The 11,344-nt window shown below is 34.4% G+C and overlaps 2 protein-coding genes across 2 annotated transcripts; one reads left to right on the top strand and one right to left on the bottom strand.

The window, feature by feature from the left end:
* Positions 1–4,658: 4,658 nt before the first annotated feature.
* On the bottom strand, positions 4,659–7,124 carry LOTGIDRAFT_173255 (hypothetical protein; the record flags this gene model as incomplete). The annotated part of the gene is made up of 5 exons (XM_009050721.1): positions 4,659–4,711; positions 5,123–5,287; positions 5,540–5,713; positions 6,266–6,418; positions 7,103–7,124. The coding sequence occupies 5 exons, from the start codon at positions 7,122–7,124 to the stop codon at positions 4,659–4,661; spliced, it is 567 nt and encodes a 188-aa protein (XP_009048969.1).
* Positions 7,125–8,669: 1,545 nt separating this feature from the next.
* Positions 8,670–9,428, top strand: LOTGIDRAFT_140879 (hypothetical protein; the record flags this gene model as incomplete). The annotated part of the gene is made up of 1 exon (XM_009050720.1): positions 8,670–9,428. One exon carries the CDS (start codon positions 8,670–8,672, stop codon positions 9,426–9,428), a length of 759 nt encoding a protein of 252 aa, XP_009048968.1.
* Positions 9,429–11,344: the final 1,916 nt, after the last annotated feature.

Below are 11,344 nucleotides of genomic sequence, written 5' to 3'. Positions count from 1 at the left end.
GGGGGGGGGGGGGGGGGAGGGGCTTGGAGGGGGTACATTCTTAACACTCTGAACCTTATTGAAAATCAAAACATTCATCAAGGATGAAACCTATCGAAAATCAAAAAAATCTGAAACATTCTAAAACAGAATTGTTTTCTTGACAAATTTTGACATGAGACGGGGTGTATATTGTCGTCCGTCCGTACACAATTGCTCGTAAACACTCTAGAACACACATTTCTTGACGGATTTTGCCGAAACTTGGTATGAGTGTTTGCAATTACGCTAGGATGAACCCTAACGAAAATCAGACAAATTGAAAAATATTTAGTATTAGTTATTGCGTTGTTCTAGAAATGCTCGTAAACACCCTAATTGGCGCAATTCTAGACGAATTTTGCAAAATTTGATGAAATTGTTTATTATCGCCCATGGATGACTGAAGGTTGAATATTTCATACGGGTGATTGTAACTGTACTGCCAATTATTATTATTCAAAATCAAAGCTGCCAGTGGGCGTATATTTCCTTGCCTGGCAAGTTATCTTTTAACTCGGAAATATTAATCCTTGAGGGTGGATGATTTGTCAAACTATGTCATATTATATTTTTTAATGTAAAGAAATTAGTACACATGTAATTGCAGCTTAACCCGGTTGAGTATCTATAATGGTGAAATAAAGTCTTAGGTAATTTATTTTCAGTATGGGTATCAGAAATTATGTTACAGCAGACTCAAGTTGCTACTGTCATAAATTACTATAATAAATGGATTAAGGTACGTGAACAGAAGCTTAAAATGGTGTACAATAGCGAATACAGTGAGGGGCCTTTCTGTAGAGGGCTCCGACTGGTTGTATTCGCTGGTAACTATTAGAGTTAAGATATAAGTACCAGTTGTGACATTGTGAAGATGAGGTTACTGCAAGTTTAGTTTTAGACCAGCCAGGGTTTAATTTAAAAAGGGACATTCTGCTCCTTTGTAGGTCTCAAAATATTTTGCTCAAAACCCAGAGAAATGTGTCCGAATCTAAAAGTTTTAAATAAAAATATCTAAAAGACGACAGAAGTTAGAAAACTATAGTATAAATTTAAGTAAAATATACGCCTAATTGTAGAGAAATATGTCTCCTACGTATTCTAAAGGTTTCAACTAATAATATCAAGCCATTATAAAGCCAAACACCGAAACTAGGTCACACTGCTATATACAGTATATTATATAACATGCAGTGTATGTTTGTGTGTGTGTCTTTTCAACTAAAATCATACTAATGACTAACAAATTTTCACATAATTAATAGACTTATCTATTGCCCTGTGACCTAGGCCAGTGCTTTCATTGAGACTCGTCTCAATAAAACCCTTACACTGCTTAATTAACAATTAGTACTCTCTGTTTTTAATAAACGCTTTTAAAATGAATTTAGTTTGATAATATACATACATAGCATACTGTAGAAATATTTTCAGGTATAATTTACGACGTTTTTGATTGTATAGATACGCATTACATAGATATACATAAATCATAGGACACTTTTTGAGGAAAATTCGAAAATTTTGATCAGATTTTTTGTATTTTCTTTTTATGCAATTTTGATATTTTTGATGCAGGACAGATCATACTTGGCTTTAGTTCATTTATGTTTCCTTCAACTATTTTCAGGAATCATGCTAATACATTGGTTTAAGCAGACCGTCTTGGAGACTTCAATCAGTCCATGATGGAACTAGGTGCCACTAGGTTAACTAGGTACTCCGGAATCCATTTCCTGTTAAACTTGCCCTGTACAATTATTCTGTAAAGCTTTCAAACAGGTAAGAATATTCTGCTCTTGTGAAAACTCCTGTCGAGAGAGTTTTCATAATTTGCATTCTTTCAGTTCAATGTTGGAAATTTATCTGAAATCGCCTGTACATGCTCTCTTTCTCACAAGCTTTCAAACTGGTAAAAATCACAGACCCTTGAAGTTCTGTCAATATTAATAAAATATGAGCAATGTGGAGAAAATAGTGTCAACGACAACGTATATAAAGATAGCTTGCCAGGCAAGGTAATATACGCCCACTGGCAGCTTTGATTTTGAACATAAATATTTAGCAGTACAGTAACAATCACCAGTATGAAATATTCAACCTTCAGTCATACACTTTTGAACTCTTTAGGGCGATACTGAATAATATTGAGTATGAGTTATTGCCCTTGTTCTTGAAAAGGTGTTCAATCTTTAGCTCGTGAAAACTCTAGAGGACAATTATTCAATCTTCAGCGCGGTTATGAATAATAAAACCAAGTTTTGTCAAAATTCGGCAAGAATCATGCCTTCTAGAGTTTTTATGAGCTACAAATTGGACGAGTTTTCAAGATCAAGGGCAATAACTCACACTAAATATTTTTTCGATTTTTCTCATTTTCAATAGGCTTTATCCACGGGTGATAACAAACACTCACACCAAGTTTCGTCAAAATCCATCAAGAATTGTGCCTTCTAGAGTGTTTACAAGCCAAAATTGAACGCGTTTTCAAGAACAAGGGCAATAACTCATACTAAACATTTTTCAATTTTTCTGATTTTCGATAGGGTTTATCCTTGGGCGATAACGAACACTCATACCAAGTTTGATCAAAATCCGTCAAGAATTGCACCTTCTAGAGGGTTTACGAGAATTTCAAGAACAAGGGCAATAACTCATAGTAAATATATTTTCGATTTGTCTGATTTTCAATAAGGTTCATCCTTGGGTGATTATAAACAACCATACCAAGTTTCGTCGAAATCAGTCAAGAATTGTGCCTTGTAGAGTGTTTACGAGCAATTGTGGACGGACGGACGGACCGACGGACCGATGAAAGAGGTGACGGCAATATACGCCCCCCATTTCATGTGGGCGTATAAAAATAGTGTTCAATAGAGCGATATAGAAATACCACTGTTAAAATAGTGTCAATACATCAATTGTAGAGCGATATAGAAATACCACTGTTAAAATAGTGCTCTATACATCAATTTGTAGAGCGATTTAGAAATACCACTGTTAAAATAATGCTCAAGACATCAATTGTAGAGCGATATAGAAATACCACTCTTAAAAAAGTTCTCAATACATCAATTGTAGAGCTATATAGAAATACTACTGTTAAAATAGTGTTCAATACATCAATTGTAGAGTGATATAGAAATACCACTGTTAAAATAGTGCTCAATACATCAAGTGTAGAGTGATATAGAAATACCACTGTTAAAATAGTGCTCAATACATCAATTGTAGAGCGATATAGAAATACCACTGTTAAAATAGTGCTCAATACATCAATTGTAGAGTGATATAGAAATACCACTGTTAAATAGTGCTCAATACATCAATTGTAGAGCGATATAGAAATACCACTGTTAAAATAGTGCTCAATACATCAATTGTAGAGTGATATAGAAATACCACTGTTAAATAGTGCTCAATACATCAATTGTAGAGCGATATAGAAATACCACTGTTAAAATAGTAGTAAATACTTTGAAGCACAGTAAATAATTCAAATATCTGTGCTTACATAACAGAGACGAATTCAAAAAAGATTTTTCTACAATGGCCCCATTGTTTGTAGTTCCAGATAAAATAAACCCTCTGAAGGCTTGTAAGACAAGGTAATATAGACCTACTGATAACTTGTCAGGCCACAGTCAATGTAAAATACTAAGAACTTCGTCTTAAGTCGTAAGCCGATATAAAATTGCAAAATTGAAACGAAGACACTATTATTTGAATGAAACAATCCCAAACAGTTAGAAATCTAGAGTTCAAGGGAGGTAACTTGTAATGATTTTTATGAATCTTGAACTGCATCGTTACCTTATTATCCGTGTCGGTCAATCAAGTAAATCAGCAAATGGCGTGGGGAAAAAGTACCGCGGATCAGTTGGATAGCATACAATCTATTCATTGAGGCATTGGTGATGTAATTCTGTCTGTCGTTAACAAAGGTTTGGTCGAAAGAAAAGGAGGTTTTTCAGTAAAATCAAATTATAGTTTTCGGTGAAACCGCGTAATGTACTTTATTGGAGAAAAATCAACAAATCGAACAAGGTATAATATAATATTCTATTTCCATAATTTCAAGAGCCCCGAAAATTGTGAATATGTCTCTTAAAAGTAGGAAGAGTTCATACCAGCTGGGTGCTACAGAATCGAACTCCAGTCTCAAACCTTCTATTGCTAGAGATGAAATATTTCTTGTTTTGGAATGATGGAAAATGCTTGTTACAAACCCCAAATGTGTAAAAATAAAAGACAAATCTTTAAACTGATAATTTTATTCAAATCGACATTTTAATCTTAATAGTCACTACTCAGCCCACGTGACCCCATGGTTTATTGACGAAATCAAAATCAGATTTATCTACAACGGTACCATTTTCATTGTCAGAAACCACAAATCCATCTGTATTCTTTATAGTGGTGACATTAGCATTGTATAAATTGCAAATAAAAAGATGAGGACCACTGTATGACATTGTCAAACAACTTGGTTCATCTTTACATTTTTGGATGCATTCGGAAAGACTTGGAGTGAATTGATGGGAGTAGATCAGTGGGTTTCTATATGCTAGGCATAAAGCATAAATTGATGGAGTAAAGCCACACTCGGGTGTTTAAGCACATTCTTCTTTACACTCTCATGCATATATAATCATCGGTATACCTTTATTCCCTACTGCTTTAAGTACCACTGAAATATAAATCGTATTGTTATTGCAATAGTTTATAGAGGACAGAATTCGTTAAGAAAGAACCATTACAGGCCTGACAAATTTAGATGACTTGAATGACTTGAGTCGCTAGAGTTGAGCCCCCTTAAAAGATTCAAAATAAAATACTTTCACAATTTCATTTTTGTCCGCCTTTTTCGGTTCTCATAGTTTGCGAAAAATGAGAATATGATTTGACTGACGCATCTTACAAACGTTGTTAAAAAGTGTTATTAATTACTTTATTATTGAAAAGACGATTTGGCTCGAATCTTGTACAAAATAGTGACGTCATATTGAGATCTTAACACGATTCCTTTATGTTTTAAATTGTCACTGGATCTGCCAAATATCTTCGTACCTATTCACAATAGAAACCCAAATCCTGTTACCTTGACAAGCTTTCTGTTTTGTCCAAGTACCATTTTCCTCACACCCCAGAGTACCAGTTTCGATGAAGCCAACAGAGCAGCTAAAATTAAAAAGTCCTCCAACAATACTGGATTCCGTTACACCATCAGAGAGAGTGATATTCTCACCTTGTGGACACTCTACAGCTAAAATGTTAAAATGAATTTGTCAGTAGAATGGCGTGGTAGAGTTGGGTGAAATTATTCTAAAGCTAATTCAGGAAGATAGTTTATAAGTCTAATTAAACTTGATTTCAAGGGAAGTAACTCATGATATTTATGTAACTGAAGACATAAGAATTAAATAATATATATTTGTGGGGTTTTGTTAAAGCTGGCAATATAACACAGGTCTGTTGAAAAAAAGATCAGTTGATTCAACATCTTAAAAACTGTTACCTTGACAAGCTTTCTGTTCTGTCCAGGTACCATTTTCATCACAGCTCAGAATACCCGTCACACCATTCTGAGTGAAACCAACTGAACAGTCAAAACTAAAAACCTCCTCAAAAATACCAGATTCTGTTACATCATCAGAGTTAGTGATATTCACACCTTGTGGACACTCTACGGCTGAATTAATAAAATATATTGATCAGACAATACCCAGAGAGTAAAGTGAAATCAAAATGGGACAGTCGACATGCATCAATTCAAATTCAGTCTACAATAATCCTAGATTATCAAAGATTCAGGTGTCTTCAGAAAATGTAAGCAATCTCTGTCTATTGCACAACACCCTTTAAAAAAACATCTTTGATTTTAGATACAAGACTCTATACTCTGAATATCAGAGTTAGCAAACTTTACGTAGTGTGTTGTATTCTGAGTGAAGTCAACTGAACAGTCAAAACGGAAATCTTCATTAAATGTTCTGGATTTTGTTACATCTGTTAGTGATAATCTCACCTTGTGGACACACTACAGCTGACAAAGTAAATTAAAGCCATCAGGCAATAAATTATTATTCCCGAAATAGATACCAATGTCCAATGCTAGACAGAAAATTTCATTTTTAATCTGTCTCTGTCTATCGCATTAAGCATAATTGGATGAAGTAAAAGAAGTATAGTAGGTCAATAATCGAAATCTAATGTATTAAGTATTATATAAAATGATTCTTACCTTGACAGGTTGGTTCCAAAACCCAGTAACCACCCTTACATATAGTCTGCACTTGTGATACATAACCTTTTCTGCACCTGAATCGTTTATTTTCCTCACATCTATCTCTAGGTAACCATATTGTATTTATTGGCAGAATATACCTATCACAATCTACAACAAAGTAGGCCAATTGTTAATATTCAATAGTAAAATATATCCTTCACTTTACTAACAAGATAATAGACATGTAATTTTAAAGCAGATAGAAATTCGGCCATGATTTCTTAATTTGGACTTAATTATAGAGATTAGTGTGTTTGACAGTAACAGGTTTATTGACATTTTGAATCTCAGATCCAAAATTTACACACTCATATATGTATATATATTAGTTATAGTAGATCAAAAACACCGTAAAAAGATATATTTCCATTATATTTCAACATGTTTCAATTTCATTTTTTCAAGGCATAGTAACAATACAATACACAACAATATGACGCCATGATATTGTCTATGGGAAATGTGATATTATGATGGATTTACACTAATGGAATGAAGATCAAACTGTTTAATTTAGGCTTTAGTTTCTCAATGGAATATTTTTCTTTTATTCCCAGTAGTAAGCTATTATGGTAGAAAGGAAAGACCATTACGTTGGGGGTTATTCCCTGAGCACAGACATCAATGTGTTCACTGAAAGGGATCATTATATTTTTATATTGTTAAGAAACAAATATTTATAATATCTCTTCATACAATCACTGTAAAATAGAAAAAATTGTACACGCCGACCGAGATTGGAACCCACGACTACCGAGCATGTAACGTCATGTAAAGAAACAACAGTCTAACCGACTGTGCTACAGAACCCCATGTTATACAATGGAATTTGTTTCCCAGTCCTCTTCAATCCCAGCAATTTCTACTATACTTGCCAAATTTTTCCCCAAACCTTTTCAACATATTGGGTTGACGCTTGGGACTGGCCACTGGTAATGTTCCAGCCCACAGCAAGACCACCATCAACATCAAATTAGCATTGATCATCATATTGATTCGATATTCGAGTTGTATGAACAGTGGAGATTGTGTGAGTTTTTATAGAAAATCCGAGAAAGAGTTGGTCGAGTCACTGCATCGATTGAGCGAAAACAGTAAACATGATGTGGATATTATTTAATAAATTTCATCCTGGTATATGCCCAGCTGCTGGTAACGCACGGTGGCTCATATACGACATATTTTCCACATTTATATTAACGTCTATTTGTACTATTGTAGTAGTGAGAATTTACACTAATACTATGAAAAGAATTAAAACTGTTTAATATGATAACTGGTTACAATATTCACAATACATCGGCGTTGTCCGTCTGTATAGGTGATCTGGTCAATCCACGATGCCCCATATAAGGTAGGTAGGTAGATGACAAGTTAACGTTCGCTTCCAGCGGATGCTAATATCGCAAATAGGTAGTTGTTGGTAGTCGTAGTAGTTGGTAGTTGGATTGGATCAAATTGGATGATTCTGTGTTGTTGGTTTGGTTGTTGATTCTTCGTTAGATCTGGTCGGGTCGAATGACATGGCGGTGAAACTCGGCCCTGGATGGTGTGGCGTGAGTTACTCGATCTCCTTCATTCTTCCAAACTCGTTCTGATCATGGTATTTCTTGTTGATTGGTAGTCGTTGGTTTGGTTTGGTTAGATTATCTGTTATCTGTTGGAAAACTAGAAGACCTGAAAAAAAGAAAAAAAAGGAAGTGAGAAAAGAGGGAGGAAAAAGGGGGGGGGGAAGCTTTCAACAAAAGGGGGAAGGATGTTCTCTTATTTTTCTGCAACGAAACTTGTTAAATTGATTGGATATAATTAAAAAGTGTTAAGAAACTTTGAGTATCTGTTCAAGACAGATTTGGTTATAAAATGGAAGACTAGTTCCATATAACATAACATTCAGTATTTATAATAAACTTTTACAATGACATTAATTGATTAACAATCGACCATGGAAACATACAACAGATTCAAATGTAGATTTAGTACAACAATCGACAATTAAATTATTAAAAGGATTATAACAGATTAAAGAAGAATTACCAACTATGACACTTGAATGAGTTGATAAGGTATAAATGGATTATTGCAATTAATATTGGGACTTCTACGATGGGTGCTTGTCTTTAATATTCCACTATCATACTATTTGTAGGTGAAAATAAAAGTATTTAATTAATAGTCTATTATGTCTTGCTGTCTATAGAACAGCGACTCAACTCAACACTAACACAGTTTGGTCAACTCTATTATTTACACCTCAATCTATCTTCCAACATTTACACCTCAATCTATCTTCCAAGATTTTACACCTCAATCTATCTTCCAACATTTACACTTCAATCTATCTTCCAACATTTACACCTCAATGTATCTTCCAATATTTACACCTCAATCTATCTTCCAACATTTACACCTCAATGTATCTTCCAACATTTACACCTCAATCTATCTTCCAACATTTACACCTCAATGTATCTTCCAACATTTACACCTCAATCTATCTTCCAACATTTACACCCCAATCTATCTTCCAACATTTACACCCCAATCTATCTTCCAACATTTACACCTCAATCTATCTTCCAACATTTACACCTCAATCTATCTTCCAACATTTACACCTCAATCTATCTTCCAACATTTACACCTCAATCTATCTTCCAACATTTACACCTCAATCTATCTTCCAACATTTACACCTCAATCTATCTTCCAACATTTACACCTCAATCTATCTTCCAACATTTACACCTCAATCTATCTTCCAACATTTACACCTCAATCTATTTACACGTCAATGTATCTTCCAACATTTACACCTCAATCTATCTTCCAACATTTACACCTCAATCTATCTTCCAACATTTACACCTCAATATATCTTCCAACATTTACACCTCAATGTATCTTCCAACATTTACACCTCAATGTATCTTCCAACATTTACACCTCAATGTATCTTCCAACATTTACACCTCAATGTATCTTCCAACATTTACACCTCAATGTATCTTCCAACATTTACACCTCAATCTATCTTCCAACATTTACACCTCAATCTATCTTCCATATCTCTCCTACTGACCAATCATGTGTTACAGGCATTCACCTCTCATCAAATTAGGGAGTAAAAGTAAAAAGACCGGATCAGGTTACATTGTAGATATAATTTTTAATTGATTGCATCTTTCATAACATCTGTTGGCTTTGGGGTCACAGTTTGGTCAACTCCAACATTTACACCTCAATCTATCTTCCAACATTTACACCTCAATCTATTTGACGGACTGGCAAATCAAATACGAAGCACCTACATGACCAATTTTCACAATAGACAGTGATGTGGTTGGGGCTGTTGGAATTGGCAAAAACCCCACCCCGTGGTATCTTCAGACCTGTTGATATCGCAACAGGTTTCAATATAATGGCATATTCATTTTTAACTGTGTTAATGACCAGTCAAACACGGGGGCATTTTAAATGGAATTGGCAGAAATCTCATCAAATCTATTCAGACCAGTGAATGTCGCAAAAGTTTCCAGTTCTAATGAACAGTAAAGGTCGAAGCCTCTACATGGCCAATTATTTACAATTTACAATTATTTTCCAATAGATTTGGGGTTGCGGAGATTTTTCTACGGAACTGGTAGAGAACCAACTTTATAAAGCTGCAAATTTCGCAAAATATCTAATATAATGGAATTATAATGTTCAACTGTGTTACAACTGTTAGTGATGAGGGTGGAACAGATTAAAGATGGAATTATCGGAACCGAACCTCATGGTGGCTTCAGATCTTTTTATGCCTTACAGTTTCTAGATAAGTAGAAATATCCTACTGTGGTTAAAAACCCAAGCTCTACCTATCCATGTTTATCCGAAGGTGTCCTGTGGAATTGTAAATAGACAGTTTGGTGCCAGTGAGGTTCTGAGATGTCAATCTAACACATTTAGGTGTAAAATGAATAGAAATACTTTTTCTTTTTTCTTTTAGGTTTTAAGAACTGATCAGCGACTGACATCCCATGTGGTGGAAAGGCCATTCAAAGACGAAGCCCCTACATTTTCTGATCAAAACCAAAAGGTTTTTTAAATTTTGTCTTCATTTTGTAAGAGAAATGGAATATCAGAATCAAAATAATACTGTTAGTCTCAGAATGTCGTTGCGTTGATAAAAATATAATTTTTAGTTTACATTAAAAAAAAAAACAAATTTTTCTCCAAGAAATTTCAACCAAAATGTCTTAAACTTTTGCTGAAAATTTTCATCTGTAAAAAAAATTTGTGCTTATGTTTATATTTGTTTCAAGGCAAAGATTAAGACTAACAGTACTATGGGAAATGAAGAGAAAGTTTTACAGCAAAATGATCTATACAAATCAATAATAAACCTTTCTGATCACCAAATAAAACAAGAAGATCTGCGGGACGGGAATACCCTACATCGATTGAGCGGAAACAGAAAACATGTTTGTCTATTTTTAATTAATTTCATCCTGGTATATTACCTGACAGCTGGTGATCACGCGCGTTTTAAGGTTAGGTGTTCTTACAGTTTGATCATCTCTAGCTTTTCTGCAAGGTGACCTTTGGTGCAAAGTTATCAGTTGGTCCTTTGCCAAGATTCTTGGAGACCTGATAATGCAAAACCCTTTCTGATTTAATGATTATCCGTAACTATTTACATTTGGGTCAACTGGATATGTAAAGAAATGTGCCTTATATAGTACTTAATTACAGTTGGGTAGACTGGAATAACAAGGAAAGATAATTCTGGATTTGAAAGCTCATATTTCCGACGGTGAGCCGTGAACACTATTACTGATTAGCTTTGCTAAAATAGTTTCTCGTTTCTGGGCCTAAGGTATGATTGGAGATAAATCTAAGAAAAGCAATATGGTTTTCTCTATCCAACTTTGATTGGTTTAATTTATCAGAAAACAAGAGATAGGAAATTGTAATCTGATTCAAACTAGATTCAGTTGATGTCAGGCCCATCTAAGGAGTATCGACAGATGTAACTATATGCTGAGAGATTTT

The sequence above is a fragment of the Lottia gigantea genome, assembly GCF_000327385.1.
Source record: "Lottia gigantea unplaced genomic scaffold LOTGIsca_153, whole genome shotgun sequence".
In the NCBI taxonomy this organism is placed as follows: domain Eukaryota; kingdom Metazoa; phylum Mollusca; class Gastropoda; family Lottiidae; genus Lottia; species Lottia gigantea.
The sequence above is the reverse complement of the archived record's forward strand: the minus strand, read 5'-3'. Positions and strand labels throughout refer to the sequence as shown.